The sequence below is a fragment of the Homalodisca vitripennis genome, chromosome 3 (assembly GCF_021130785.1).
Source record: "Homalodisca vitripennis isolate AUS2020 chromosome 3, UT_GWSS_2.1, whole genome shotgun sequence".
Lineage (NCBI taxonomy): Eukaryota > Metazoa > Arthropoda > Insecta > Hemiptera > Cicadellidae > Homalodisca > Homalodisca vitripennis.
Window position 1 is genome coordinate 31,802,434 of NC_060209.1, and position 26,100 is coordinate 31,828,533.

At 34.3% G+C, this 26,100-nt stretch overlaps 1 protein-coding gene across 1 annotated transcript in view; it reads left to right on the top strand.

The window, feature by feature from the left end:
• The window catches only part of LOC124356767, a 35,337-nt gene extending 14,857 nt beyond the window's left edge, over positions 1-20,480 (top strand). The window contains exons 2-6 of the mRNA XM_046807956.1: positions 6,946-7,026; positions 13,444-13,734; positions 14,694-14,903; positions 15,493-15,712; positions 20,305-20,480. Coding sequence (XP_046663912.1) covers positions 6,946-7,026; positions 13,444-13,734; positions 14,694-14,903; positions 15,493-15,712; positions 20,305-20,423 — 921 coding nt within the window. The 3' untranslated portion in view covers positions 20,424-20,480. The remainder of the gene's footprint in view (positions 1-6,945; positions 7,027-13,443; positions 13,735-14,693; positions 14,904-15,492; positions 15,713-20,304) is intronic.
• The last annotated feature ends 5,620 nt before the right edge of the window (positions 20,481-26,100 follow it).

Below are 26,100 nucleotides of genomic sequence, written 5' to 3' on the forward strand. Positions count from 1 at the left end.
TGTTCCATTATTTTGCAGGAATTTTCCTTCCTATTTAAGACTTAAATTACAATTTAAAAAAAAAAACAATTTAAATTACAAATTGTTCCAAAAGCGAGGTTGTGTGTTGTTTAGTGATCTAAAAATTTCAAAACATACTAACACTAATGTATGTAAATTCCTTTGAGTTATTTTAATGTGCGATTTTGACACTTAACTCATAGACATCCCTGCAAACGTAATATTAGAGATTATTGGCTATTTTAGTGGTCATTTAATTTTAAAACCACCCTCACTTATAGGTTTACGAGGGATGGGGGGAGGGGAAGTTTTGATATTTAAACAAGCAAATTTAATTTTTAAAGTTCAATTTAAATTTTCTCCTCTTTTGATGCAACAACAAGGGGTAATTGTTGAGAGATTTTAACATCTCAGAAGCTCTGACACCATCTCTTTTTGAAATTCATTGTTGAAATCTTGAAACAGAGAGTCTTGGAATACTGTGTCTTTAAAATTTAATTCAACGTATATGATGAAACAGATAGATAAGATTTCCTTAATTAAAATAAAATAGAAATTATACTATTATCTATAATATTAAATTAGCAAGGCCAGGAAACAAGAACTGTAGTTTTTGGTTGTTATAGTCATACTTGTTACAGCAAGCTTCGGAACAGTCGGAACTCTCCAAAAGTCCGAGATATTCCATCGCTAACTTTAATATTTCTTTGTGATAAAGTTCCTTCATCGCAAATAAAGCTAGGAATAATTATTGTGATCAAAGAATACTCCTTTACCAGAGTTTATTGGGGTGGATACTTCCCTGATCAAAGGTTACAACCCCGGTCTGTAATGAGTCAGTATTGTAAGACATCCACCATCTTGGTTTACTTAGACACAAAGCAAGATGTTGGTGTCCTCCCACCTTGCCATTTTCTCAACCAAAGTTCATTGTCGGATAATTATAATGTAGCCTGGGTTTCTTTATTAATATTTTCCTGCATAAAACATCTTCTGTTAGGGGTATCATTATATTAACTTCTGTGCTTCATGATTTAAAATGTCACTAAGACTTACTACTTTGATACTATTGTGGTTTTCTATATTAAGTAAAATTATTGTACAATCTAAACATTATATTTATTCAGTATTAATAAAATCTATGTTGATAAATATACTCGTTTATGAAATTAAGTACTTCATTATCGCGCGTAAAATATACAAAGCAGAAGTAGCCTACGCCAGACCATGTGTAACCGGCTTCGCTGTTTTGAGGATATGGGCGTTATATAAACCACAACTTTATGGTTAGTTCCATTGTCCGAAAAGCAAACCACAACTTTATGGTTCATTCCATTATCCGGAAAGTAAACCACAACTTTATGGTTCATTCCATTGTCCGAAAAGTAAACCACAACTTTATGGTTCATTCCATTGTCCGAAAAGTAAACCACAACTTTATGGTTCATTCCATTGTCCGAAAAGTAAACCACAACTTTATGGTTCATTCCATTGCCCGAAAAGAAAACCACAACTTTATGGTTCATTCCATTGTCCGAAAAGCTGCCTAACCTTACTACCACAAAATGTACTAAACGTTATCTGTAATATAAAAGTCGGACTACCGTGCCCCCGGACCCCGCTGCTTAAAGGATGTGCGATGATGAATTACAGAGTGCGTATACTTGAAGGTATCCTGACCAGCACATCCACTAAAGAAACATCAATTCTGCTTATTGCAGAAAAAAAAATGTACTTCAAAGTTCCGAGTCCATAGCTTAATTTGTTCTCAATATAACCCCATTAGTGATATACGATAACTTCACTAATACTCAGCCAAATTTACAAAAATCCAGGCCTATATATCAATCCGGTTTTGATATATCATGCGGAAATTTAGGCTTCGCTCACGCTCAGCCAAAGTCCCGTGGAGATACACAAACCATAGTCTAACTCAATGTTGCCTATAAAGAAACTTTTATGTCTATACCTCAATATTAGTTTTCGAGATAGACAGTGGACAGATAGATATCTTCGCTAACGCTCAGCCAAAGTCCCGTGGAGATACACAAACCATAGTCTAACTCAATGTTGCCTATAAAGAAACTTTTATGTCTATACCTCAGTATTAGTTTTCGAGATAGACAGTGGACAGATAGATATCTTCGCTAACGCTCAGCCAAAGTCCCGTGGAGATACACAAACCATAGTCTAACTCAATGTTGCCTATAAAGAAACTTTTATGTCTATACCTCAATATTAGTTTTCGAGATAGACAGTGGACAGATAGATATCTTCGCTAACGCTCAGCCAATAAAGTTGATATTGCTAATAACTATGTTTACATATCTTTTAGTTAGATACTATTAAATTCCTCTAAGTAAGAATCATTTTTAAATATTGATTTGCACAAATTTGTATCGTTTAGACTATTGAAATTAATTTTCTTTTATCAAAGACAGTAAAGAGTTGATAATAACTCATCCAGAAACCACTGTCGCTACTAGGAGAGTTACTATCAACACATCTTGTAATCTTCAGAGTGTATTGATACAGTCGTGGCAACACACTATCAAGTGTGGTGTATGCTATCAATCTATCGATATCTGATCGATCACGAGGAGAAGTTGCCACTTGTTTACTCCCCTACGCGGCAACAAAAGCGTGTAGTAACAGGGGCAGAAAATGGCCTCTTGGCGTAAAAACAATATAGGATGAATGCGCAGTTACGCTAAAAGGATAAAAGGGTGTTCAGCGCCCTAAAAAAGGTAATTTGAACGCAACAGCGGGGGAATAGCTACTGAGTGCTTTAGCCCATTTTATACTCGAAATTGGCCGTTTAAGGGGGATCATGACGTGACTAAATGACAAAAGCAATCACGGTCACGGCGAGGCGCGGGCACTGCATCATGTCAGCTGATGACGCCAACTGCTGTAATGACGAGCGTTGCTTATGGTAATTGCAGAACCGTTGTTGTCATTACACCTGCCTCAGGATGTGTACCGGTCCCCTGCCGAACTGAAGTGCGAGGGTTGGTAATACTGAACACTAGTTGGTTCGAACGTAAATTACTGTTTTTTCATTTAAAATGAATCCTAAACAATGTTATTATATATAAATTTAAAAACAAACGTACTGGGTTGTGAATTCCACCAAATAGGCCAACAATAATAATAGGCCTACATAAAACAGTAATTTTACTATAGTCGATTGACTATAAGAAACACATTAGTTGTTTCAGACATGTTGTTATGGAAATATAGAAACTATTAAAATAGTTATTTTTGTTACACTATAATAACATTACTCGTACATTCTAGAAGCTTCTTTCTTATTGGAATTATTTATAAATTTAAAAACAAACGTTCCAATAATATACTCTTTATTTCTGTGAGGCCTTTCGTGCTCAAGGAACACATCATCAGACCCACATCACTGAATAAAAGTGGTTACAATAATGTAAATAATCATTAAAAATACAAGGAGATAATATTCTATGACAGGACAGTATGTCTATGTATATATATATAAAAAATATATATATATATATATATATATATAAGTTGATATTTAATTAGGTCAAATAAAGAAACAGTAAAATTTTGAAAAGGCCCAGGTTCATTATTTACTAGATTACTTTGGTTCTTCGTTGTAAAAATTGTTTCATATGCATCGAGCAATTTTTTATTTTGAATTTCTTTTAGTAATTTTGCATTTGAAAAAGAGTATCCAGTTTGAAGTAGATGTTTTGCCATGGCCGATCTTTCTTCTTGTTGGAATTTTTAACATGCTTTATGTTCCTTATCTCTCTGTTTTAACTTTCATTTTGTTTGGCCAATGTGTTTTAAATCACAATTGTTACAATGTTCCTTGTGTTCCTTGAGCACGAAAGGCCTTACAAAAAATTAAAAGTACATTATTGGAGTGTTTTTTTTTTAATTTATAAATAATTCACAATACGAAAGTAGCTTCTAGAATGTAATGTTATTATAGTTTAACAAAAATAACTATTTTAATAGTTTCTGTACTTCTGTAACACCATGTCTGAAACAACTACTATGTTTCTGTCAATCGACCTATAGAAAAATTATTGTTTTTTGTATTATTATCGTTGACCTGTTTGGTGGAATTGACAGCCCAGTTATGTTGAGCAACATTTATATTCTAAAACTCATCCAATTTTAAATTCCCATTGTTTTTTATTTCTCACAAAATTTAGCTCTATTATGTAGAAACTATATTACTCAAGTAAAATATTGTTTGATCCACAAGCAATACTGATGGATTATCAATTGATGGTATTTGGCAATTGTACATTACAAATTGAGAATTTTAAAACATGTGAACTATGATTTTCTGTTCAGTAAGAGATTTCGATCTTTGCAATGTCCAAAATGAGATGTAAAAATCAAATATCTATTAGACTTTAACAAAAAATAATAAAGTCTTGTGATAGACCGGATAGACTTAATCTCATTGTCTGATCAATCTCTGCGTTTCTCTGTAAATAATTTCCAATTCTATTTACATTTATAGGATTCCCTTTGATCATTCGTGACTGTTGAACATTTCCTCACAACTGCGCTAAGGACGGAAGCGCAATCAACCCTGATTGACCAGAGGATCCTCCCCCGGGCGCTGATTGCCGCAGACCCCCCAAGAGAAGCTAGCACCTGCCACTGGCACTGCTGACCGGTTAATTGGAGTGATATCTTAATAGCTCATCTGCCTCCGACACTCACAGAAACTCGTCTGTTTGGTTTCCTCCCGTTCTTCTTTCAGTGCAGCCGCTGATACCTGCGGGGAAGACAGAACCCTTCTGACTTTACGATTGTCTTCAACCTTCAAAATCAGTTGGTAATCGTGGTGCTCCATTGCTGTTCTGGTACTTAAAAGTCAGTTCTTTTAAATTTCGAGTTAGACTGTGAGTCTTATTCACGTTGTTTACACAACTTTATGGTTCATTCCATTGTCCGAAAAGCAAAAATACAACTTTATGGTTCATTTCATTGTCCGAAAAGCAAACCACAAATTTGTGGTTCATTCCATTGTCCGAAAAGTAAAACATAACTTTATGGTTCATTCCACTGTCCGAAAATCAAACCTCAACTTTATAGGCAATCCCATTGTCCAAAAAGCAAACCACAACTTTATGGTTCATTCCATTGCCCGAAAATCAAACCACAACTGTATGGTTCATTACATTGTCCTAAAAGCTGCCTGAATCTTACTATCGCAAAATTTACTAAACGTTATCTGTATTATATAGGCCAGACACCGTGCCCCAGGACCCCGCTGTTTGAAGGATGTGCGATGATGAATGACAATGTGCATACCCTTAAAGGTATCCTAACCACCACTAAAGAAACATCAATTTTGCCTATTGCAGAAAAAGTTACTTCCAAATTTCAAGCCCATAGCTTAATTTGTTCTCAATACGGTAAGTGTTAGTATACTTCACTAATCCTCAGTCAAATTTCTAAAATTTCAGGCCTATGGCTCAAGAACGGTTGGTAATCGTGGTGCACCATTGTTGTCCAAGTACTTAAAAGCCAGTTCTTTGATTTTCGAAATAGACTGTGAGTCTTATTCACGTTGTCTTATTCTTGAGTATTGCCTCACATATGTTATCTCATTCATGTCCTCATGAACGCACATGGTAGGACTAATCCGATATTTTAGACGTTGAATATATGTCAATGTGCGTATGATAATGTTGTATAAAGTTTTATCTTGAGGTACTTTTTTATATAATAACTAAACATTTTTGAGGAAGATGATCGTTCTGCGCCTAAGATTGCTCCTATATCGTTGAGTAATAACTATGAGGGCTGTCCAGAAATTAACAGACGTTTTGAATTTAAAATGAACAAATTAAAAACTACTTTATAATATACTTTTTAAAGGTAAAACATTTTGTATATTTAATCTTTATTTTTTATGACACTTATCGTAACGTGGCACGCGTTCTTTCCAACGGTTTGCACCGACATACAGTTAGATATTGATATCAGAGCATTCTTGTTGACTGTCTTTTCTTTTATAATTGACATGTTCCATCCAAATAGCGTCCCCTGTTACTATACAATCCGTAACTGTTTTTTGTTGTTGTAATCTTCGAGGGAGGTCAGTGCTGCCTTGTTTTTGTGGTTTTTTGGATTGTTTGAACACGCCAAGCACAAAATGTGATAACCAATTACATTTTCATGCACCAAATTTAGTGAAAATTGATTAATATATTCCGAAAGCTGGTATATCGTGAAAAGTTTATTTGCATCACAATTTTATCAGTATCAAATCTTTGTTTTGTATTTTTGGGCAACAAAAATCTAATTCTAGAACATAATTTACAAGCTGCGGAATTTTTAGAATGTTACCATAGCTCTATGGGTATGAGTTCTAGAACAATTTGAGACAAAGCGGAGTCTTTAATCCCGCCCCGCTATAGCCAAAACGTCTGTTACATTCTGAAGCTTTATGGACATTTATCCGTTAGGAATTTAGTAACCTTATGTCGTTACTAAAAATGCTCATTCACCACACTTAATATCTACCATTAATGTTTTCAACATATATATTAATATTGAAAACAAGTATAAAATACACTACTGATGTATTATGAAATCAACTCTGAAACCCAAAAATCGATAAGTTTAGAATACTTGTTTGTATATTTATGTCTGAAGTACAGTGTCTCTTCTTGATTTCACCATGAACAATTATGGCAGAGAGACAATGAGGAGAATAAATCTTCGTCCAAGGTATAAAACCCTGACTATTCAGAAAATTAAAGATCCAAAGGGTGGACTCAACTGTAATCCTCAACACCCCAAAAAATATGTATTTCAAGCGGCGTTGTAAAAATTAATCAGTACATTTTAAGAGGTTCTGTGTCTATTTAGCTTTACTTCATATAATCTGGATTTAAATCTGTGAGGATTAACACCACCATTGTTATGTTTTAGTGTGTGGTGAACTGTGAGCGAACCATGGGTGACCCAGATGTGGCAGGCAACACCTTCTGCTGTGACTGCAAGTCAATATGTGTAAGTTCTATTTAAATTAATATTACTTGATCATAAACTTCAAAAGTTTCAAAAAATTTCAAGCATACAGTCCTTAAATAACTGAGCAGAGTTAATTCATATACAGATAGTACACTGAGTTCAATTGCTCTCAGAGATATAAGGTATTCATTCTGATCACTCTAAGTAAATTCAGTGAGAAGGTCGAAATGTCCTCTCAAAGAAGAGTTTTCTTTCATTCAGTGACATACTCCACTCGTGGCAATGGCAATTTTATTTACACATATTTTCATCTCTCTTGCTCCCGGAGTGGTGAAGCCTATAATTTATTGTATTTACATGTGTGATCTCTCCTTAACAGATTTATACGATTATTATCACCTTTATCATTATAATGGTATTGTAAAGAGTGGTAACACAAGAGTTTATTACTCTTCATTACAGTACAGTAAAGTACGTAGTTACTTTCAGTAGCAGTTGTGAATAATGTTATAGTCTAGGAACGGCTAGATTTTCTCTTATTGTTATGACATATTACATTATAACACTATTTTTTATAATGTAAGTTGTGCAAGTTTAAACATACAATTTATGAAAAAGACTTAAATTTTGATTTCTCATTATTAAATAGATTAATGTAAATGAAAATGATGGAAATCACTATATTTTTATTTCATTCCATCCATAAAAACCGTAACATAAATAAGACACAAGCCACCACTACAGTTTGAGGACAAGCTAATATATATGAGAAATAATAATATGGAAAATTATTGTGCCACAAAAAATGAATATATAAACAATACAATATACAATAATCAAGAATGTAAAAATAGCTATAAGTAAATAACAAGTGCTAAAAGATCTATAAATAAATAACAACATTTACTGAAAAAGATCTATGAGTAATAACAGCAAATAAACTAATAATATAAACAAATAATACAATATGCAAAGGAAACACATGTTTATACTCCATGTAACTTTGCATGCCTTTTCTGAGAAATATATCATTCGCTGTACACAATGGTGGGAAACGTTAAATTAAAAAAATAATATATTAATTTATTTGTTCATTCATAATTCTATAAATGGACATATATTCTGTGCAACTGCAGTGAATAGTTTACTAAATGGGGGGTGGATCTTTAGAGAAGTATTTCAAACACTTTACACAGACGCTATTAGCCAGCCGAATAACGATAAGCCACGTGTAAACAAATTTCCATGTAAAAATGATACAGGAGTTTTATAATACCGGATAAACCAGGAGACTGGAACCCACGCGAAGTACAGGAAGTCTTAAAAGTGTAGAGATATTGATGTTTAGGCAAGCTACAAGCCGAGTTGACCAAAATATTGTAGTTTGATTCCAGAGACCAAGGAAAATCAGGGCAAGAGAACCCAGATTCCAGAAAATTTCTAAAGTCAACAGTATTTAAGATCGGATAAATTTACTATGGCTTAGAACCAATGGCTAGAAATGTCGATAGAAAATTAGAGAACACATATACTATAAAGAACTAGCAAATCCAGAAGTCCAACGTTACAAATCCTAAGGATTTCGTTTTATGTGTATGTTAAAAGTATTATTTTATTTCATGTTTTTAAGATTTACAGAAGTAGTTAGTTTATTAATTTTCCAAATTTTAATGTACGTGTTAAAATATCATATTAATTTCTGTATGTTATTTAAATGCAATTATTTTCAATTTTCATTCATAACGTAATATTTAATTTAATTTCATTTATTAATTTGTTGTCACAGGTTAAGTTTAAGAAAGGGCCATGTGACCCTAACTCTGCACGTATAAAGTTCTCGGTAAATTTTTATTTTCTAAAGGTTGGGCTCAGGACATTGAGACACCGTAACATCTTATTAGGCAGAAAAAAACATCGTTCTAAAACCAAGCGACTAAAACTTTGAGAATATTGGACTAAAATTTGGTTGTGTCACAAAATTATCGAATTATTTGGTAATTATCAAGATTTCAGGATGTTCTGATATTTTGGAATAGGATGAGAAGCAACACAGAAGACTTATAGTCAAAAAATGTTTTAATGAGTGTAATAAATTTTAATGGTGTTACGAAAATGACAAAACTCAGAAAACACAATGACAATATTTTTAAAACAAAAAACCAGAATAACAAGAGATTTAGAGTCGTGTAAAACCCTCTGCGTGTAAAACCCCTCCGGCATGATACTGTCACCCTAAGACAAAGGAAGACAGAGCCTTTCTAATGAGTGCTTAGAGCTAGTTAAGATTATTAAAGAAACCGTCAACATGTTATGAAAATCTGAAGCCATCAATTACAGCTAATTATCTTCTTCAACTTTAGGATGAAAGAGAGAAAGAAGAGCCTTGAAAGAGCAAAGTAAAGTAAAGTAAAGATGTCTTATTTTACCAGGCGAAGTTAGGGCTAAGAAGCCCTCTATAACACGTAATCTGGGGACCAACGGCTTAAAGGTAACTTCCGAACCACCACCGATGGTGCTGCTTGCAAGGACAGGATCGCTCAGCGGTCACCCATCCAAGCAGCAGCCACGCTCGACGTTACTTGATCTGGTTGTCATGCGATAACCCGCTTCACTGCGCCACTGGCTAAAATACGAGAGAAAAAAGAAAGAAAAAAAAAAGAGTTTATTTTTAAGCATTTAAGTAAATACTAATTCTGTCTTAAATTTGTATAGAATTTATAGTTAATCGCTGGGCTTTTCATAATCGCAGAGTATCCGGTAAGAATAAACAGCCTGAACTCTTATAAAACGTCTAGAGTATAAACTTAGACGTACCATATGATATGAAAACATTCTGGAATGTATAAACAAAACCCCTTAACTCTTCCTGTATTTAAATCTCAAGCATATTTTTAAATACTCGTAAAGAGCAGTGTTTCTCTCAACAAAGAAATGATTCTTCTACACCTGCTCAAAAAATGTCCATTATACGGAATGGACACTCGGAGTGGCAACCCGGCCGATTTAAAGCAATTAAAATCTTACCAAACGAGACTATCGTTAAAATACAATAAGAATGTAACACTTTGGAATGTTTCCGACTTGAAGATTTCAAATTCAGTCATCTTTCTTACAGGCATAAAAACTAAAAGCTCTTTTGCTCGAGCTATAATTATACAATTACGAAGACATTGCGCGTACAAAAGTGAAAGCCCTCCCCTTTGGAAATTACACCCTTTAATACCTGCTAATATTCCCCTGACCGTGCATTGTTACGCGAGTAATAATTATAGAGCAGTCGTCGACGTCGGTCTGTCTGTCTGTAAACGCCTCTAATTTGAGGGGAGAAGTGCTCTCTTTAGGACGAGCGTTCATAAGAAATGATAGGGTTGCGAGCCACCGATAAACAGGATTCATCGTTTTCCTTTTGTGTTCTGCTACTTTTTAGTTTATACGGATCAAAACTATTCTCAAACCGAGCAAATGGTGAAGTGAAATATTTGCAATCTACTCAAATTTGGAGCTTGTAACTAATTCAGTCGATCGGTAGAGCATTTTTTGTCATTCGTGCATAAAACTGTGAAAACTTATTATTGTGTAACAAGTTGTATTTCATGAGGCAAATTTTGATCACCACTTAAACCCCAGAACATATAATAAAAGCGAGCGTTTCGTGAACTGGAATCTGTTCCCTTCTTCAGGTGTCAAAATATAAGACATAACCAAAAAATAAAAAATGCATGTACAATATTTATAAAAAAGAACGACATACAGCAATGGTCCAGTGAAACAAAAAAATTCAGTAACACTACGTTTCGATATCTGCAATCTGATCTCTTCTTCAGGTAATAACTAACCTAATACATAATTACAAACTAGGTTAAAATAAACAAATCATACCAGAGCGTTGTTGACACGCCTAAGTCGGAATAACAAACCACCATGTTGTGTGTCAACTTCACTAACTCTAAAACTTACACTTAATAAAAACAACTACACAACACTAATCATTAAAACTGAACTACAGAATACAGGTCACAATACGTCTGCATTCGTCTACCAACCACCTACGACTCGAATATAGCAATGACTGTTGGAAAAATTTTAATGTCAACTGTGTGTTTTTAAATTAGCTGGTCATAAATTATTAACAGAATCGTCTAAACAAACAGCCAAAGTTTACATTTTTTTGCGTGTTTGAAAATTATTTCGGGAAATTCAATTATGTTTTATTAGGTTAGTTTTTACTCTAATGAGAGTTAAAAACTGTGTTTGTGTAATGATAATTGTAATCTAATACTTTTAGTAAATAATAAGCTTATTCTTTTTGTTTATATTTTAATTTTCCACGATAAAAAAACACTTATTCGTGCCAAAAATGTTTTTTTAGTAATAAAATAACCTGTGCTATTCAGCTTGCATGATTTACCTTACGCGGCTTCACCACTTAAGATAATTTGTAATAGCGTGCATTTAGGAAATGTCACTTGTCGATTTTTGTATCAACTAAATCACAATTCTCCATTTCTTCAACATCCAACTATGCATTGACTAGTGATTTAATAAACACACCTAACATATTAACTTATTATATTATACAAACACCCATAATATTGTTAATACTCAAGGTTTTATTTTCTATTTTTAATTAATTGTGTCAGAATTTTAGATGCAATAAAACCTGGTTAATAAGGTAATATAATCCGTTGATGTTTCAGATGCGAACGTAGTGTACTTAAATTAATACATTTAGAGCTCGATATTTACTAATTACATGTTTGTAAAACGTGTTTGGAATTTTGTTATACTCGTACATTCAACGTGCCAAGAAGCAGGTTAATGGCCCATCCAATGATCCGAGATGATTAGGAAAATAGAAAGTGGAAGAAACTAACTGACAGTGCGGTGTTAATTACACCAATTAAGGCAGTAAGTAATTGGCGATATTATTAGATCTGGGGATTTATTAACGCACATTTATTAACTAGCCAGGTGTCTCTGTGTTGACTTTCTAAATGAAAGGTCGTCAGAGAGACCGGCTTCTACAATCAAGATCAGCACAGAGAGCTGTCCTGCACTGCATATTTACAACTTTTTCAGTTAAATAAGTCACCTTCCTTTTCACAAGTTTAGATTTATGTTGGGGAATTGTTTACTTATCCTGGTCAAATCTTGATTTTAAATTTAATAAAACCTGTTATATTTTGAAACGATGTTAAGCAAGTACAAAACTATAATTTATAATGTATGTAATTTTGTACGTGTAATATACTTATTTCTTATTCCTCTCGCGCAAAGTAAAGATCAAACTTTTTTCATATTCAAACTTTTGTATTCAAGAATAACCATTTGTTTACAATGCAGTTTTTTTATCCTCTCTATCCGAAGCTATTTGAGAACAAAAATCTAAGAAAAAAACATCTAAACACATACTACAACTATTAATTAATTAAAAATAAAAACGTGGAGATGAAAATTCGTATCCAAAATTTAAATTCCAAATACATTGTACCATTTTACATTAATAACCTTATAAACAACCAAAACAAACATTGGTTGTATATATCAATAAATATTTTACATGTCACAATACATAATTTTAAATATTTTTACAATTATATTTACATAACAGAAAACATCTGAAAAATACATAAAGAAAACTTTGATTTAAAATTTAAAAGTTGATTATAGATTATTCGGCCATCTTAAATCATATCATGATTGGATTGAGTATTATTATACACACTTATACATACCAATGTGTTATGTATATTTTTCGATGTGATAATTGAAAAAAACTAAATTTTAACAAACATCACAGAAAACAACCATTTTCATAACCATAACTATCAAATAAACTGATCGATGAAACACTCTCTCTGTCTCTCTAATTCTCCTCTTTGCACTCGTTGTACTCCGCAGTGTAGTGGGTACAACGGCTATCGCAAGATAACCGGATCAAGCAACGTCTAGCGTGGCTGCTGCTTGGATGAGTGACCGCTGAGCGATCCTGTCCTTGCAAGCAGCCCGGCCAGTTGGTGTTGGTTCGGAAGTCACCTTTAAGCCGTTGGTCCTCAGGTTAAGTGTTAGAGAGGGCTGCTTAGCTCTAACTTCGCCTGGTAAAATAGGACATCTTTACTTTACTCATTCTTCTTTCTCTCACTCCCCTCTTTTTCCAGTTTAGTTTTTATATTTTTAGATTTCTTCTCCTCATTGCTCTCTGCCATAACTGTTCATGTTTTATTTATCTTATCTATCTAGTTTATAATGTTTAAATTAATTGTTATCTCCGTTACTAGAGGCTTTAAATGTCAATCGTGTAAAAATATCAATGACATTTTTCTGAAATGGCCGTAAAATTTTAAATTCGTAACAACAAATTAAACCATGCTAACCATCGTTACCCCAATCTTTACACACCATTTTTATAAATAAATGTTTCTTATATAAGAAACTTAGTGTTCGTTTTATTTTCAGGACAAATTATGCCGGTTACAAGATGGAACAGGATCAAACTCTGTCCACTCCGAACCATCTTCTCCTGCCAACTCATCTCTTTCTCCAGAGTCTGCAGTGGTCTCAGGACTCTCTGGCAACAAGATGAAACACCTGCTCGCATCCTGCAGGACTTGCAGACCGAGGACGCGGAGGAAGCCGAGGTCTCCGTCATTGAGAGAGGCTGCACTCATCGCTCGGAGTGTGGGTCTCGACCTCGGTGCACCAGGAGACAAAATGTCCTCGGTTGATGATCGTATCGTCAGTAACGAGGTAAATATTATTCATAAGTTGTGCAACTATTTACTACATGGGAATCTGCCAACAGTTCTTTGCAACAGACTTACATTTACAGTATTTTTAAACTTTAGCTTAGTTCCAAACTATGAAATATTTGATCAGTCCAAACTTGCATAAATTGAAAACTTATAAAAAAGGACCAGGTCTTGTAACAGCAAAACTGTACGTTTTAAGGTAATTTTGAACATTTTGGTAATTTTTTAAGATTGCACCCATCTTTTCAAAAGTGTACCTGATGGGATAAAACCATTTCAATTAAACATTTAACTATGGATTCTGTACTCTAGGGTGCCCAAACATTTTTGGTAGTGTTAATTTCGGAATAAAATACATATCAGTAGTGATTCACTCCCTCATTTGTTTAACCTAAGTTATCCTTGTAAAGTGTATACCTTACGAATTTCAACGATGTACAAATAAGACTGAACCTTTTTTCTAAGCAACAAAAAACTTGATTGAAAAATTGAAGAACTTTTGCGATTCGTATTAATGTCATCTTTAAAATGAAACACATCCCATAACTATACAACCAAAATGGACGTAAATTTGGTTAATAGGTATTTGACATTGTTCTTATGGGTCTAAAATCAAGGTAGGCGGCAGCATAATTAATAATAATTATATTAATAATATATTTATTATAATTGACAACAGATAGTTAAAATATTGGCTGAATTATTCTTGAAGATCATTCACATTCTCTCTGATTCACCATCTTTGGGTAGAAGGGGAGAGAACTTTTATCACGTGTGTGACATAAACATTAATTGACAAAAATAAACAAAAAAAGCTATATTTTTTACTAACTGTGTGTTGAATAAATTTAACATTAATTGATTTGGCTTTGGAATTTTGATTAGGCCTACTGACAAATGCACGTGTTTTTCTATGCTTTTCTTGTCCACATATTATAACACTGAATGTGCCTTTAGATGATAGCCGACTGGTTCCCTCAGCTGACATCGATGTCTCGGGATCTGGACGTGGTGAGCGCCAGAGTAGCCTGGGAGCCCCTCCTAGGGTCGGGACCCTGGTACCTAGTCACCTGGGGGCCCGAGGACGGGGGCCTCAGTGGAAACCTGCTCACCAACACCTCGACCATCTCACTGTCCCTAGGATCCGATACTCTTTACCACGTACAGGTACGTTTAGTGGTCGCTATTCTGTTGGGTCTACCTCAGGGCTTTTTCTTAAGCCCAGTACTTTTTATTTCAACTCTGGTATGACATAATCACTTTAATGACGCACTCAAAATACATTAAAACCACGAAACATTTGTGAATAAACTATTTAAATAACTAAAAAGCATTTAAATGTTGAAACAATGTTTAGAAATTATAAAACTGTTTTATAAAACTGAGAAACAACGCACTTACTAAACTAAACTGTAATTCAATCTCGAAAACTATTACTGTAATTGCGTTGGACGGAATAAAAGCAACTAAAATAAACAAGTGTTCTTTCCGTTTGTTTAAATAAATACAGTTTGTACAAGGACAGCTCTACAGTGAATATTCAGATTAGGACTATTTCCACTATAATATTATGTACTTGCTGATAACTGTATCTAGAGGGTATGCATTACTAAGAGCTAAAGATATAAAAATGTAATATATGAAATGTTATCATGTGTATTTCTGTAGGCTAATCAATTTTGTTTACACCTTTAAATAAAACTGTGGGACAAGTGACACAAGAAATAATTGTTTAATAATTTAACAACTCTTGCAGATATCTGTGACCAGTACTGGACAGACCAGCCAGTGTCTACTGGTAGATACGCACTCGGCCCTCGCCCCAAGGCTGATGTCCCCCCTCTCAGGGGCGGAGGGTGTGGCGGGGGCGGGGGCAGCTATATTGGTGTTCCTCCTGGCCATCTTGCTGCTAGCCGGGCGGAACCGCTCTCCAGCCAAAGACAATGACCAGCCTCGTGACGCCAATCGCTTTAAATGTATGTATCGAAATACTTAAATTTTTATCTCTCCTTATTTTGACTTTTATGTAGTCTTATTCTCACAATATGTTATAGGATCCGTGATTTAAAATCCGTAATTTTATTTCCGTTTTAAATAACGCTGTTACTTTTTTCTGCAAATATTAATTGCATATTTTCTATATAAGAAAGCCCACAATTATCCAATAATTTTAATTTTCACATGAGGCATTTCGACATCTAATGCCATCATCAGGTGAGAATCAAACATTTTAAATAGTATAAATATTTTATAATTTAAAACAATTATTAGCTGAATAAGCTTAATACAAGATTTGTATAGTTAAAAATAAAATAAGTATATATATATATATATATATATATATATATATATATATATAAAACGTTCGGGTCAAAAAAGAATTTAGTTATATTTTAAAGAAAGAATGAATTTTGAATCGGTCCAAAATCATTGTTTAGTATTTCACATTTATGTTTTTTTATGTATAATGTTCCATGAGCGTGGAGTTGTTCTTGTTTTTATGAACTAGTTTTAATAATGTGAAGTTTTTAAACGTCTGATTTGTTTTTAATAGCTGATTTTTGTTTTTTTTCCGTATTTATAATATCTTTCATGTTCTTTAAATCTTATTTAATAGTTCTTTTCGCCTGGCCAATGTAAATCTTATCACAACTTCACAGTTAATTTTGTAAATTCCACTTTTATTTTCATCTCAAATTTTATCTTTTCTATTTCCAAATAGATTATTTATCTTAATGTTGTAGAAAAAGTTATGTTCATGTCAACATTTTTTCTAAACAGTTTTTTTATTTCTTTTTTAAAATGGACCATAACTCAAGGATTATCAGTTTTGTTTTTCTTCATGTTGACCTTTTAAAGTAGTTCTTGATGTTTTTGATAAATTCTTCTTTTGTGTTTTTTTATATATTTTTTTTAATAAACTGTCAATTATGTTAGTTGAGAATTCATTGAAAGCTGCTATACGTTTTATATTGTTTAGTTCCCGTCGAGTACTCATCGCTCTTTAAATGCGTTGTAAGTAATCTATTAAATACATAGTTTTATTATTTTACCATACTATTGTAAATAGTTAGTCGTCTTTGATTTTACTCCTCACAAAAAAATATTAAAACCAACAATTTACCTCATAACAATAGTAGTTTTGCGCAAGGATTTAGTGACACAGCCCAAGATGGAAGGATGCATTGTGTACAGTTGAACAATGAACATAGAGCGTATCTTTTATTTTTTTTGTATTAATCTTCGTTTACGAAATCTACTTCAAATTGCTCCACTTGTGTGTTTTCCTGGAGTTTGGTCTAGAAAATTAGATTAGCTTGTTTTGCTCTTCTAGAATAGTGATAGATTAAGTTTTCTAATGAACTATTTTAAGAACGTTCCTTTCAACACTTTCTATTCTTTTAAACATACCAAAAAAAGCAATAACTTTATTTTCTATTTTAGTATATAATATACCACAAATTTTGTATTGGCTATATGAAACATATTGTTTTGTAATGTAAACTTAATCCTACAATTCTAAAAATAATTCTTTTTACTTGGTGGCTACAAATGGTAGATACAAAGGAAAATATTTATGTAGAAGAAGAATATCTGGTAATACTAAAATTATACCTATTTTAGAAATTAACACTCTCAAAATGTTTCGCTTATAAGTCTTTTATGTAACAATGTTTTAGTTGTGAATCAAAATTTGATTATCTAGGGCCTGGTTACTGAATACAAGTTGCCTAATTAGGTGCTCTTTTAGAGTAAGTAAAATAAACTACTATTTAGAGACTTATCCAATAAAGAAATTCAGAAATTTTACGTCTAAAATTTACTTCAAAATAATAAGAAAAATAGTACACAGTTATAATAAATAGTTTTAATTTGGTTAAACAAAAAAAAGGTATGATGTGACGAAAAGGAGTGATGTACGACTTTGAGAGTAAAAGAAGATTACTGTTTTGTTGTACAAAATTTAAACACTGATTTGTATTTATTATTTTCAATAGTACAATAGTAATTGACTTTTTGGATCTAAATATATTATGAGTATTTTAAATGTACTGAAAAATTATTGAAAACCATGATTGATCTTTACGAAGCAGTATGTATTATAAGAGTACGCATGTATAGATCAATATAAAAAAAATATTTTGTTTTGTTAATTTTTCGAAATGTCACTTGTTTACGTTTTTTAGTGTATTCTTTATCCCTACTGACACAGCTTCACGTTTGATAAGTCCACTACTGAATTGTTTTGTTACCTAAACCCTCGTACAGTTTGGTGATCGATCGACGATCAAAAGCAATCCCAGAGTCCAATGTGCAGCCGGTACATTGGGCAGCAGTAACAATGAATGGTACAATCACACTCCCCTGTGTCCAGTAATGAGCGGCAGATGAGCTTCCACTTCCTCTTCCACCTGTAGCCGGTACATTGAGCAGCAGTAACAATGAATTGTACAGTCACAATCCCCCGTGTCTAGAGATGAGCGGCAGATGAGCTTCCACTTCCTCTTCCACCTGTAGCCGGTACATTGAGCAGCAGTAACAATGAATGGTACAATCACAATCCCCTGTGTCCAGTAATGAGCGGCAGATGAGCTTTCCACTTCCTCTTCCACCTGTAGCCGGTACATTGGGCATCTGTAACAATGAACTGTACAGTCACAATCCCCCGTGTCCAGAGATGAGCGGCAAATGAGCTTCCATTTCCTCTTCCACCTGTAGCCGGTACATTGGGCAGCAGTAACAATGAATGGTACAATCACACTCTCCCGTGTCTAGTAATGAGCGACAGATGAGTTTCCACTTCCTCTTCCACCTGTAGCCGGTACATTGGGCATCTGTAACAATGAACTGTACAGTCACAATCCCCCGTGTCTAGAGATGAGCGGCAGATGAGCTTCCACTTCCTCTTCCACCTGTAACCGGTACATTGAGCAGCAGTAACAATGAATGGTACAATCATACTCCCCTGTGTCCAGTAATGAGCGGCAGATGAGCTTTCCACTTCCTCTTCCACCTGTAGCCGGTACATTGGGCATCTGTAACAATTAACTGTACAGTCACAATCCCCCGTGTCTAGAGATGAGCGGCAGATGAGCTTCCACTTCCTCTTCCACCTGTAGCCGGTACATTGGGCATCTGTAACAATGAACTGTACAGTCACAATCCCCCGTGTCTAGTAATGAGCGGCAGATGAGCTTCCGCTTCCACTTCCTCTTCCACCTGTAGCCGGTACATTGGGCATCTGTAACAATGAACTGTACAGTCACAATCCCCTGTGTCCAGTAATGAGCGGCAGATGAGCTTCCACTTCCTCTTCCACCTGTAGCCGGTACATTGGGCATCTGTAACAATTAACTGTACAGTCACAATCCCCCGTGTCTAGAGATGAGCGGCAGATGAGCTTCCACTTCCTCTTCCACCTGTAGCCGGTACATTGGGCATCTGTAACAATGAATGGTACAATCACACTCCCCTGTGTCCAGTAATGAGCGGCAGATGAGCTTCCACTTCCTCTTCCACCTGTAGCCGGTACATTGAGCAGCAGTAACAATGAATGGTACAATCACACTCCCCTGTGTCCAGTAATGAGCGGCAGATGAGCTTCCACTTCCTCTTCCACCTGTAGCCGGTACATTGGGCAGCAGTAACAATGAATAGTACAATCACACTCCCCTGTGTCCAGTAATGAGCGGCAGATGAGCTTCCACTTCCTCTTCCACCTGTAGCCGGTACATTGGGCATCTGTAACAATGAATAGTACAATCACACTCCCCTGTGTCCAGTAATGAGCGGCAGATGAGCTTCCACTTCCTCTTCCACCTGTAGCCGGTACATTGGGCAGCAGTAACAATGAATGGTACAATCACACTCCCCTGTGTCCAGTAATGAGCGGCAGATGAGCTTCCACTTCCTCTTCCACCTGTAGCCGGTACATTGAGCAGCAGTAACAATGAATGGTACAATCACACTCCCCTGTGTCCAGTAATGAGCAGCAGATGAGCTTCCACTTCCTCTTCCACCTGTAGCCGGTACATTGGGCATCTGTAACAATGAATGGTACAATCACACTCCCCTGTGTCCAGTAATGAGCGGCAGATGAGCTTCCACTTCCTCTTCCACCTGTAGCCGGTACATTGAGCAGCAGTAACAATGAATGGTACAATCACACTCCCCTGTGTCCAGTAATGAGCGGCAGATGAGCTTCCGCTTCCTCTTCCACCTGTAGCCGGTACATTGGGCAGCAGTAACAATGAATGGTACAATCACACTCCCCTGTGTCCAGTAATGAGCAGCAGATGAGCTTCCACTTCCTCTTCCACCTGTAGCCGGTACATTGAGCAGCAGTAACAATGAATGGTACAATCACACTCCCCTGTGTCCAGTAATGAGCAGCAGATGAGCGTCTTATAATAACTTTGTCAGTGGTAACTCTGAAAGTGGTTATTAAATAACTTCAATATCTAAATTTGAAACTCGATATCACGTTGCTCTATTATAATCCACATAGTCTAATATGGTAATTATTGTCTCTATATTTCAGTTTATTGATCATTCGATTGTGTTACAGTGTACCCGCCGCCCGTGACGATAGCTCGTCTCACCCCCGTCGCCACCCCCGCTGCCGCTCCCCACCACCACCTCGGGCACACTGGCTCTGGCTGTCTAGCCATCTCATACCAAATATAGACTAAGCTCTCTTTGTACTGTTATACTGTGTAAATAAATGTGTACACTACATGTAAACTTGGATTCTTTGTTCAGACCAAATAATTAATGCAAGTTGATCATAAGTTTTATTGCTCCTCACAATGATAAGATAATGTTGCTGTAAATCATAAACTGATCATGATTATAGAAAATGTAATAATATCTGTACAGAATGAATAATAACCAGTTTTATATTTTTTTAAGTTCAAGTAGGTGTAATACACGTGCTATGTCGTGAAGTGCAGGCGGCACTACCACATACAAAAACAGCAACAATTTCGTGTAAAGATTATCCCATTTTGTTCCGATTGGTGCCTGTATGTCCAGTGTCCATATGTGTTTTATTTTGAAATCATATCTCAACCACAGTTTAAACGAATATACGCAATTTGGCAATTATGCCAAGTGAGCAGTAGCAAAAAGTGAAATAAATAACACTTTCCGTTTCAGGCACTTATTTAGGTGGCACTTCTCAAAGTTCTCCAAATTAATTATTTGGAAAATTGTTAAAACGAAAAAGTTTGTATTAATAGGACTTGTTATAGATTTAATAAAAAACGTTATGTTATTTGTGCAAATTGGTTGAAATAGTTACGGCTAATTTATTTGTCAGGCGTATGCAAAAACAAATTTCCTTGTGAAATAATAAATAGAAATGTAATACTTATTTGAACAATCTTTTAATCATACAAAAATCAGTCGCTAAAAAATCACTATTTTTATCTAATAGTACCCTTCCCACGCGTGAGAAAACAAGCATAAACACCCTGTACATCACAATTGGAATTTACAATAAGATAATACAGTATATTCGGGAAGGCTGTAGTGACGTTTTAGCTAAAGCACAAAATACAAGATTGGCTGATACTGTTATAGCGGTTTTCTAATATTTTTGTTTAGTTTAAAACAGCTTAAAATTTAGAATTGAATAAGCCGTGTTTTATTGACAAATACTGTAAATATTGACAGTCATGTTGGAAAGGAAAATATGGTGAGTCCGTCCATCACAACTGTCGTCTGTTAAAGCATCATTACGAAAATTACACACTTTGTGTGGTTGTTTATTTTGTGGTTGCAATTGAGTGGTGAGTGAAAACAATTTTAAGAAGGCGGAGGTTTATAAAAATATTTGTTTATATACTTCAGAAAATCTGTAATCTAAGGACGTTTGAATTTGCCTTGGTAGTTCAAAGTTTTTTCGATGATCCAAACAAATATTTTTTACCATTTTTAATGTTGAAACTGTATATCTGTGTACGTTTCATGTAACCTCACTAACAACTCGGTCTACGTAGCTTGTATTATATGTTTTCAAAATTATTATACACTTTGTTATATATCACTCTATTGTATTTTTATAATGATAGTTTTATAGCATACGTAACAGTATCTTCTGTTACTCTTCTGACATAGGGTGGAATCATGAAGAAGACGACAGATATAAGTTTTTTGTTTCTGAAAAAAACATAGCAGTTTTTCAGTTTTGCTGACGTATATATAGCAATGAATAGAAAATGTCCGAAACCCTGTTATCCAATCATCCATCGTGGATAATATGATTATTAAAGCATCTCAACCCAATACTATAGCTGCTGCATTCAGACTCATGTCTATAAAATAAACACTGTTTATTTAAATTTTTATTTATGGTATTGTTTATAATATTAAAATCTTCTCTGGCAGTACAGTTCATAATTAATTTAGGTATCATTTTTTTTTTTTGTATTTAAAGTAATTACAGTAATTTTGTTATTTTTCACGTGTTTATAGTAGTTCGAATGATGAATGCAAGCATGGAAAAGGGTTAGAATCAATGGATTTATTAAGGAGTGTTGAGATTTATGGAGGATGAGAATAGTTAAAGTGCAGAAGTATACTACCTTTGAATATTCAAGAGAAAAAACCTCTCATTTAAACGATATTCTTCTGAAAAACACGTGTTAAACTGTGTGTTATAAGTAAGTTCTGTGTGGCAACGTAAGTCGTGTTTGCTTCTAGTTTTAATTTCTTTTGAACGTTTAAGGATATTTGACAATTTAAGTAATTTAGAAATTAATACTAGTTTTGTAATTATATCCAGGATTCGTTGATTACGACATGTGTATTATACACTCAATTGTTTTTAGAATTATTACTGTTTCTATTTTTAGGTAGATGTTTTACACACAATCGGCCTCTTTTTGTAACTATTCCCACGAGAGCAGATACGAAAACATTCTAGTCGACTTAATAAACTTTTAATAACTTTATAAACTTTATAAACTTTATAATAAATTATGGTGATTTCTTTATAGGAGTCACGTTTGGCAAAGTCATGTAGATTTTTTCCCCGTAATTTCAATAGACCGACTGTGTATAAAGAATCTGTCTAAAAATAGATACAGCAATAATTCTAAATACGATTGTATTACACATCTTGTAACCAACAAAGTCTGGATATAATAAAACAAATTCATTTAATTTTTAAATATTTAAGTATACATGAACGTGTTTTATCTATACTATATAACGTGGCTTGTGGTACAATGTACCACAAAAATCAAAAACATTTTAACTTTGTATAAACATTTATCTTATAAATATCTCGTCTAACTTTGTACACGGTTTCGTACACCATTTCGTTCTGATATAGCAGCCATTCGCAACTCCGCTATTGCCTAGAGAAAAATTAATTGTTTTAAATCAAATACAATTTGGGTCCCTTTGTCTAAAATATACGATAGTAATAATATTTCAGTAGTCACAAGAGCTACTTAATATTTTGGAAGGGCTACTTTAAAGTTACATTAGATAGTGCCACCAGATCCTTTAAGAGTGACCCTAGATTTTAGTATTGGGTGACATATCTTCTCATAGAATATGATATTGGGAAAGGTCGTAACTTGAAGCAACAATTGCTCTAAACCAAAGAATCGGCAAGTCAGGACACAAATAGAGTTGGGAGAAGAGGTGGAATGCTGAAGCAGGTAAGTGGAGGAGACATTGATGAATCCAGTGCTGTTATCAGATCAGCCGGACACAAGAAGTGTTATCAGTCGAGTACACCTGGCTCTCCCTCCGCCTGCGTTCGTCTTCTCCTGTCATTTTTCACTTCCTTCTCACATCGTTTGTCTTCATCAGCCGCTCGCCACCTGGGTCTGACGTCACTCCTTGTATACTCGACAGTAGTTGAGAGATGTTCACATTATTACTTCACTTCGCAATATGAAAATTAAAAAAAAAAAACAATCTATTTCGCTACTATTCTTTGTTTAAAGTCATTATTAACGTTGGGTTGTTTTCCATCTCAAGACGTTTCAGGAATTTGTATCTGATGTCTTATTCAGGTGCATAATTAGGTTAAGTGTGAAGGAAATGTAAAAACTGTAAATGCATGGCAATGAATGAACTAAAGTGAAAATCAACAACAACAAAATCATTTTAACATCCATATCCTCCTTAAACTTCACTGTTTTTAGAATCAAATATTAAGTGTATTATGGTTTTGGATATACAGGGATCTTAAACAAACTTGGTTTTGATCTTGATATAGCCAAACGCATTGTAACGAGAATATGAATGGATGAGTATTGAATAGCTTATAAAATGTGAATGAGGAGTGGCCTAATGTGGCACAGGATACAATTAGTCTGGCCTTATACCACAGAGGAAAAATACTATCCTAAGATTGCTCCATAGACACTCGTCAAAATCCAACAACCAAGATGTTTGTGTATTTATTTGAAATTGTAGAGATGTCATCAGATAAGCTCCAATATTCTGGAAAGCTCTGACTAGAATAAGATGTAATATCATACAGTACCATCACTCTATTCATGTACAACGTTAGTATTTTCCTGTAGTAATAACGTAAAAATGTATATATATATATATATATAATATATATATATATAATATATATATATATATATATATATATATATATATATATATATATAAAACAAATAATTCAATTTAAGTTATACAACTTTATACATTGGAAGTAAATAAATTTATATCTATTTGATTATGATTATTCATTTATGAAATACTTAAATAATTTATAGTTTTTTGTTTTAAGTTCGTTAAGTAACATTCATTTGGCAAAAAGCCTTTGTGCTCCCTATTGTACTTCTATCCTTTAATTAGAAGTATTGCTGGAATATGATGGTTCCCCTCTTTATTATACGTTGGAATATTCTGTTACTACACTTTATGCTGCTTTTTGTAATGAATACAATGCGAAATAACATTAATAAGACTATAACTGAAATAACAATGGCTTATTGTGACTGTGAAAATAAACCAGAGCTCAGCTTACTTTTCATACACTATTTCTTGTAATGTACTGAAACGAATGCTTAAATAATGGAAAACGAAACAAAGAACAATGGGAATTAGTACATCCCAGACACATGTTTGGCACGAGTATCCGTTGGACATAAACAAACCTTGGAATCCATTTCTAGTAGTATTGTGTGACGTAGAACAATGCTTGTATCGTGCAAATCTGCGGATTAAAAATTAATTATTACAAAAGGAACACTTTGATCCTTCCATACAAATCACCCACTTATGTTCGAGCGAAAGTATTATTCAGAATTGTATTGTTCTTTAAAATTCTATGCTGAGACAGGTGCTATGCGATGACAACGGAAACACGTAGGGGAAACAATAAAATGCTCTACTAATGGTCGGTCATATTGTATTCTAATGTCATCCGATAGCGCGCTAAGCGATTTCTTCTGTAACTGTACAGTACAGCAGAAGCTACTGGTGTGAGGTGTCATGTGAAACTGTGACGTCATCACATATGGTCTACTGTCTGTCTGTCTACTCGCACAACTTGCACAAAACGTCTTCACTCCACCACTTCCGGTCTTATCTGAACCACACAGCTGAACCGGGAATAAATCATGGTGGCAGTTGTACAGGAAGTCGTCCGTCAAGGATTGTACCGCGTTTTCCCCTGGATAAGAAAAGGCGACGACTTTTTGCAAAATGTGCCAAAACATTCCAATATTCTCTTTCCTAGAAATATTCAAACACATTTACCTAGAAGTTGAGTTAGGTGCTCCTTTTTACCGGCATGATTAATTATTACTTTACCAATTTTACCCAAGGTTAACAAATTTCGAATCCTGTAAAACTGAATATAGTTAACTTAAGGCTTGAATGGTACCTACCAGTGGTGTTTAGAATGGCGCTTTGAAATAAGATATGGGTGTCTTAATAAAGTGTATGTCCATTTTGGAAACATAAAGGTACTCTAATACGAGGGCATGATACTCGGCAATAATGTGAACAATCATGGTACGTCTACTGTTCAACACCTATCCAATGTTAACCGTGGGAGCGTTAGTATAATCAATGTATTTATTTTACAGTTTACTGTTTTTAACTCTGAGAGGGATAACATTTAATTTAATATTTCGCATGGCAAAGCCTCCTTTATTCGTGTACTCGTTGGCTTAAACACTCTTTATAAAATTGCATCTGAATTTAAGAAATTGCCTGGTTGTGAAATTTGTCAGGTAAACCAATTCAAAAACATTTAAAATGTATAACGCGTCCCTCGTATTACAGTAATTTATATTTCAAAAGCCAAATTTAATCGGAAGATTTGTTTCACATTTACAAAAATTCGTTTTTTTGTTGGTTAACAATCTAGTCAAAG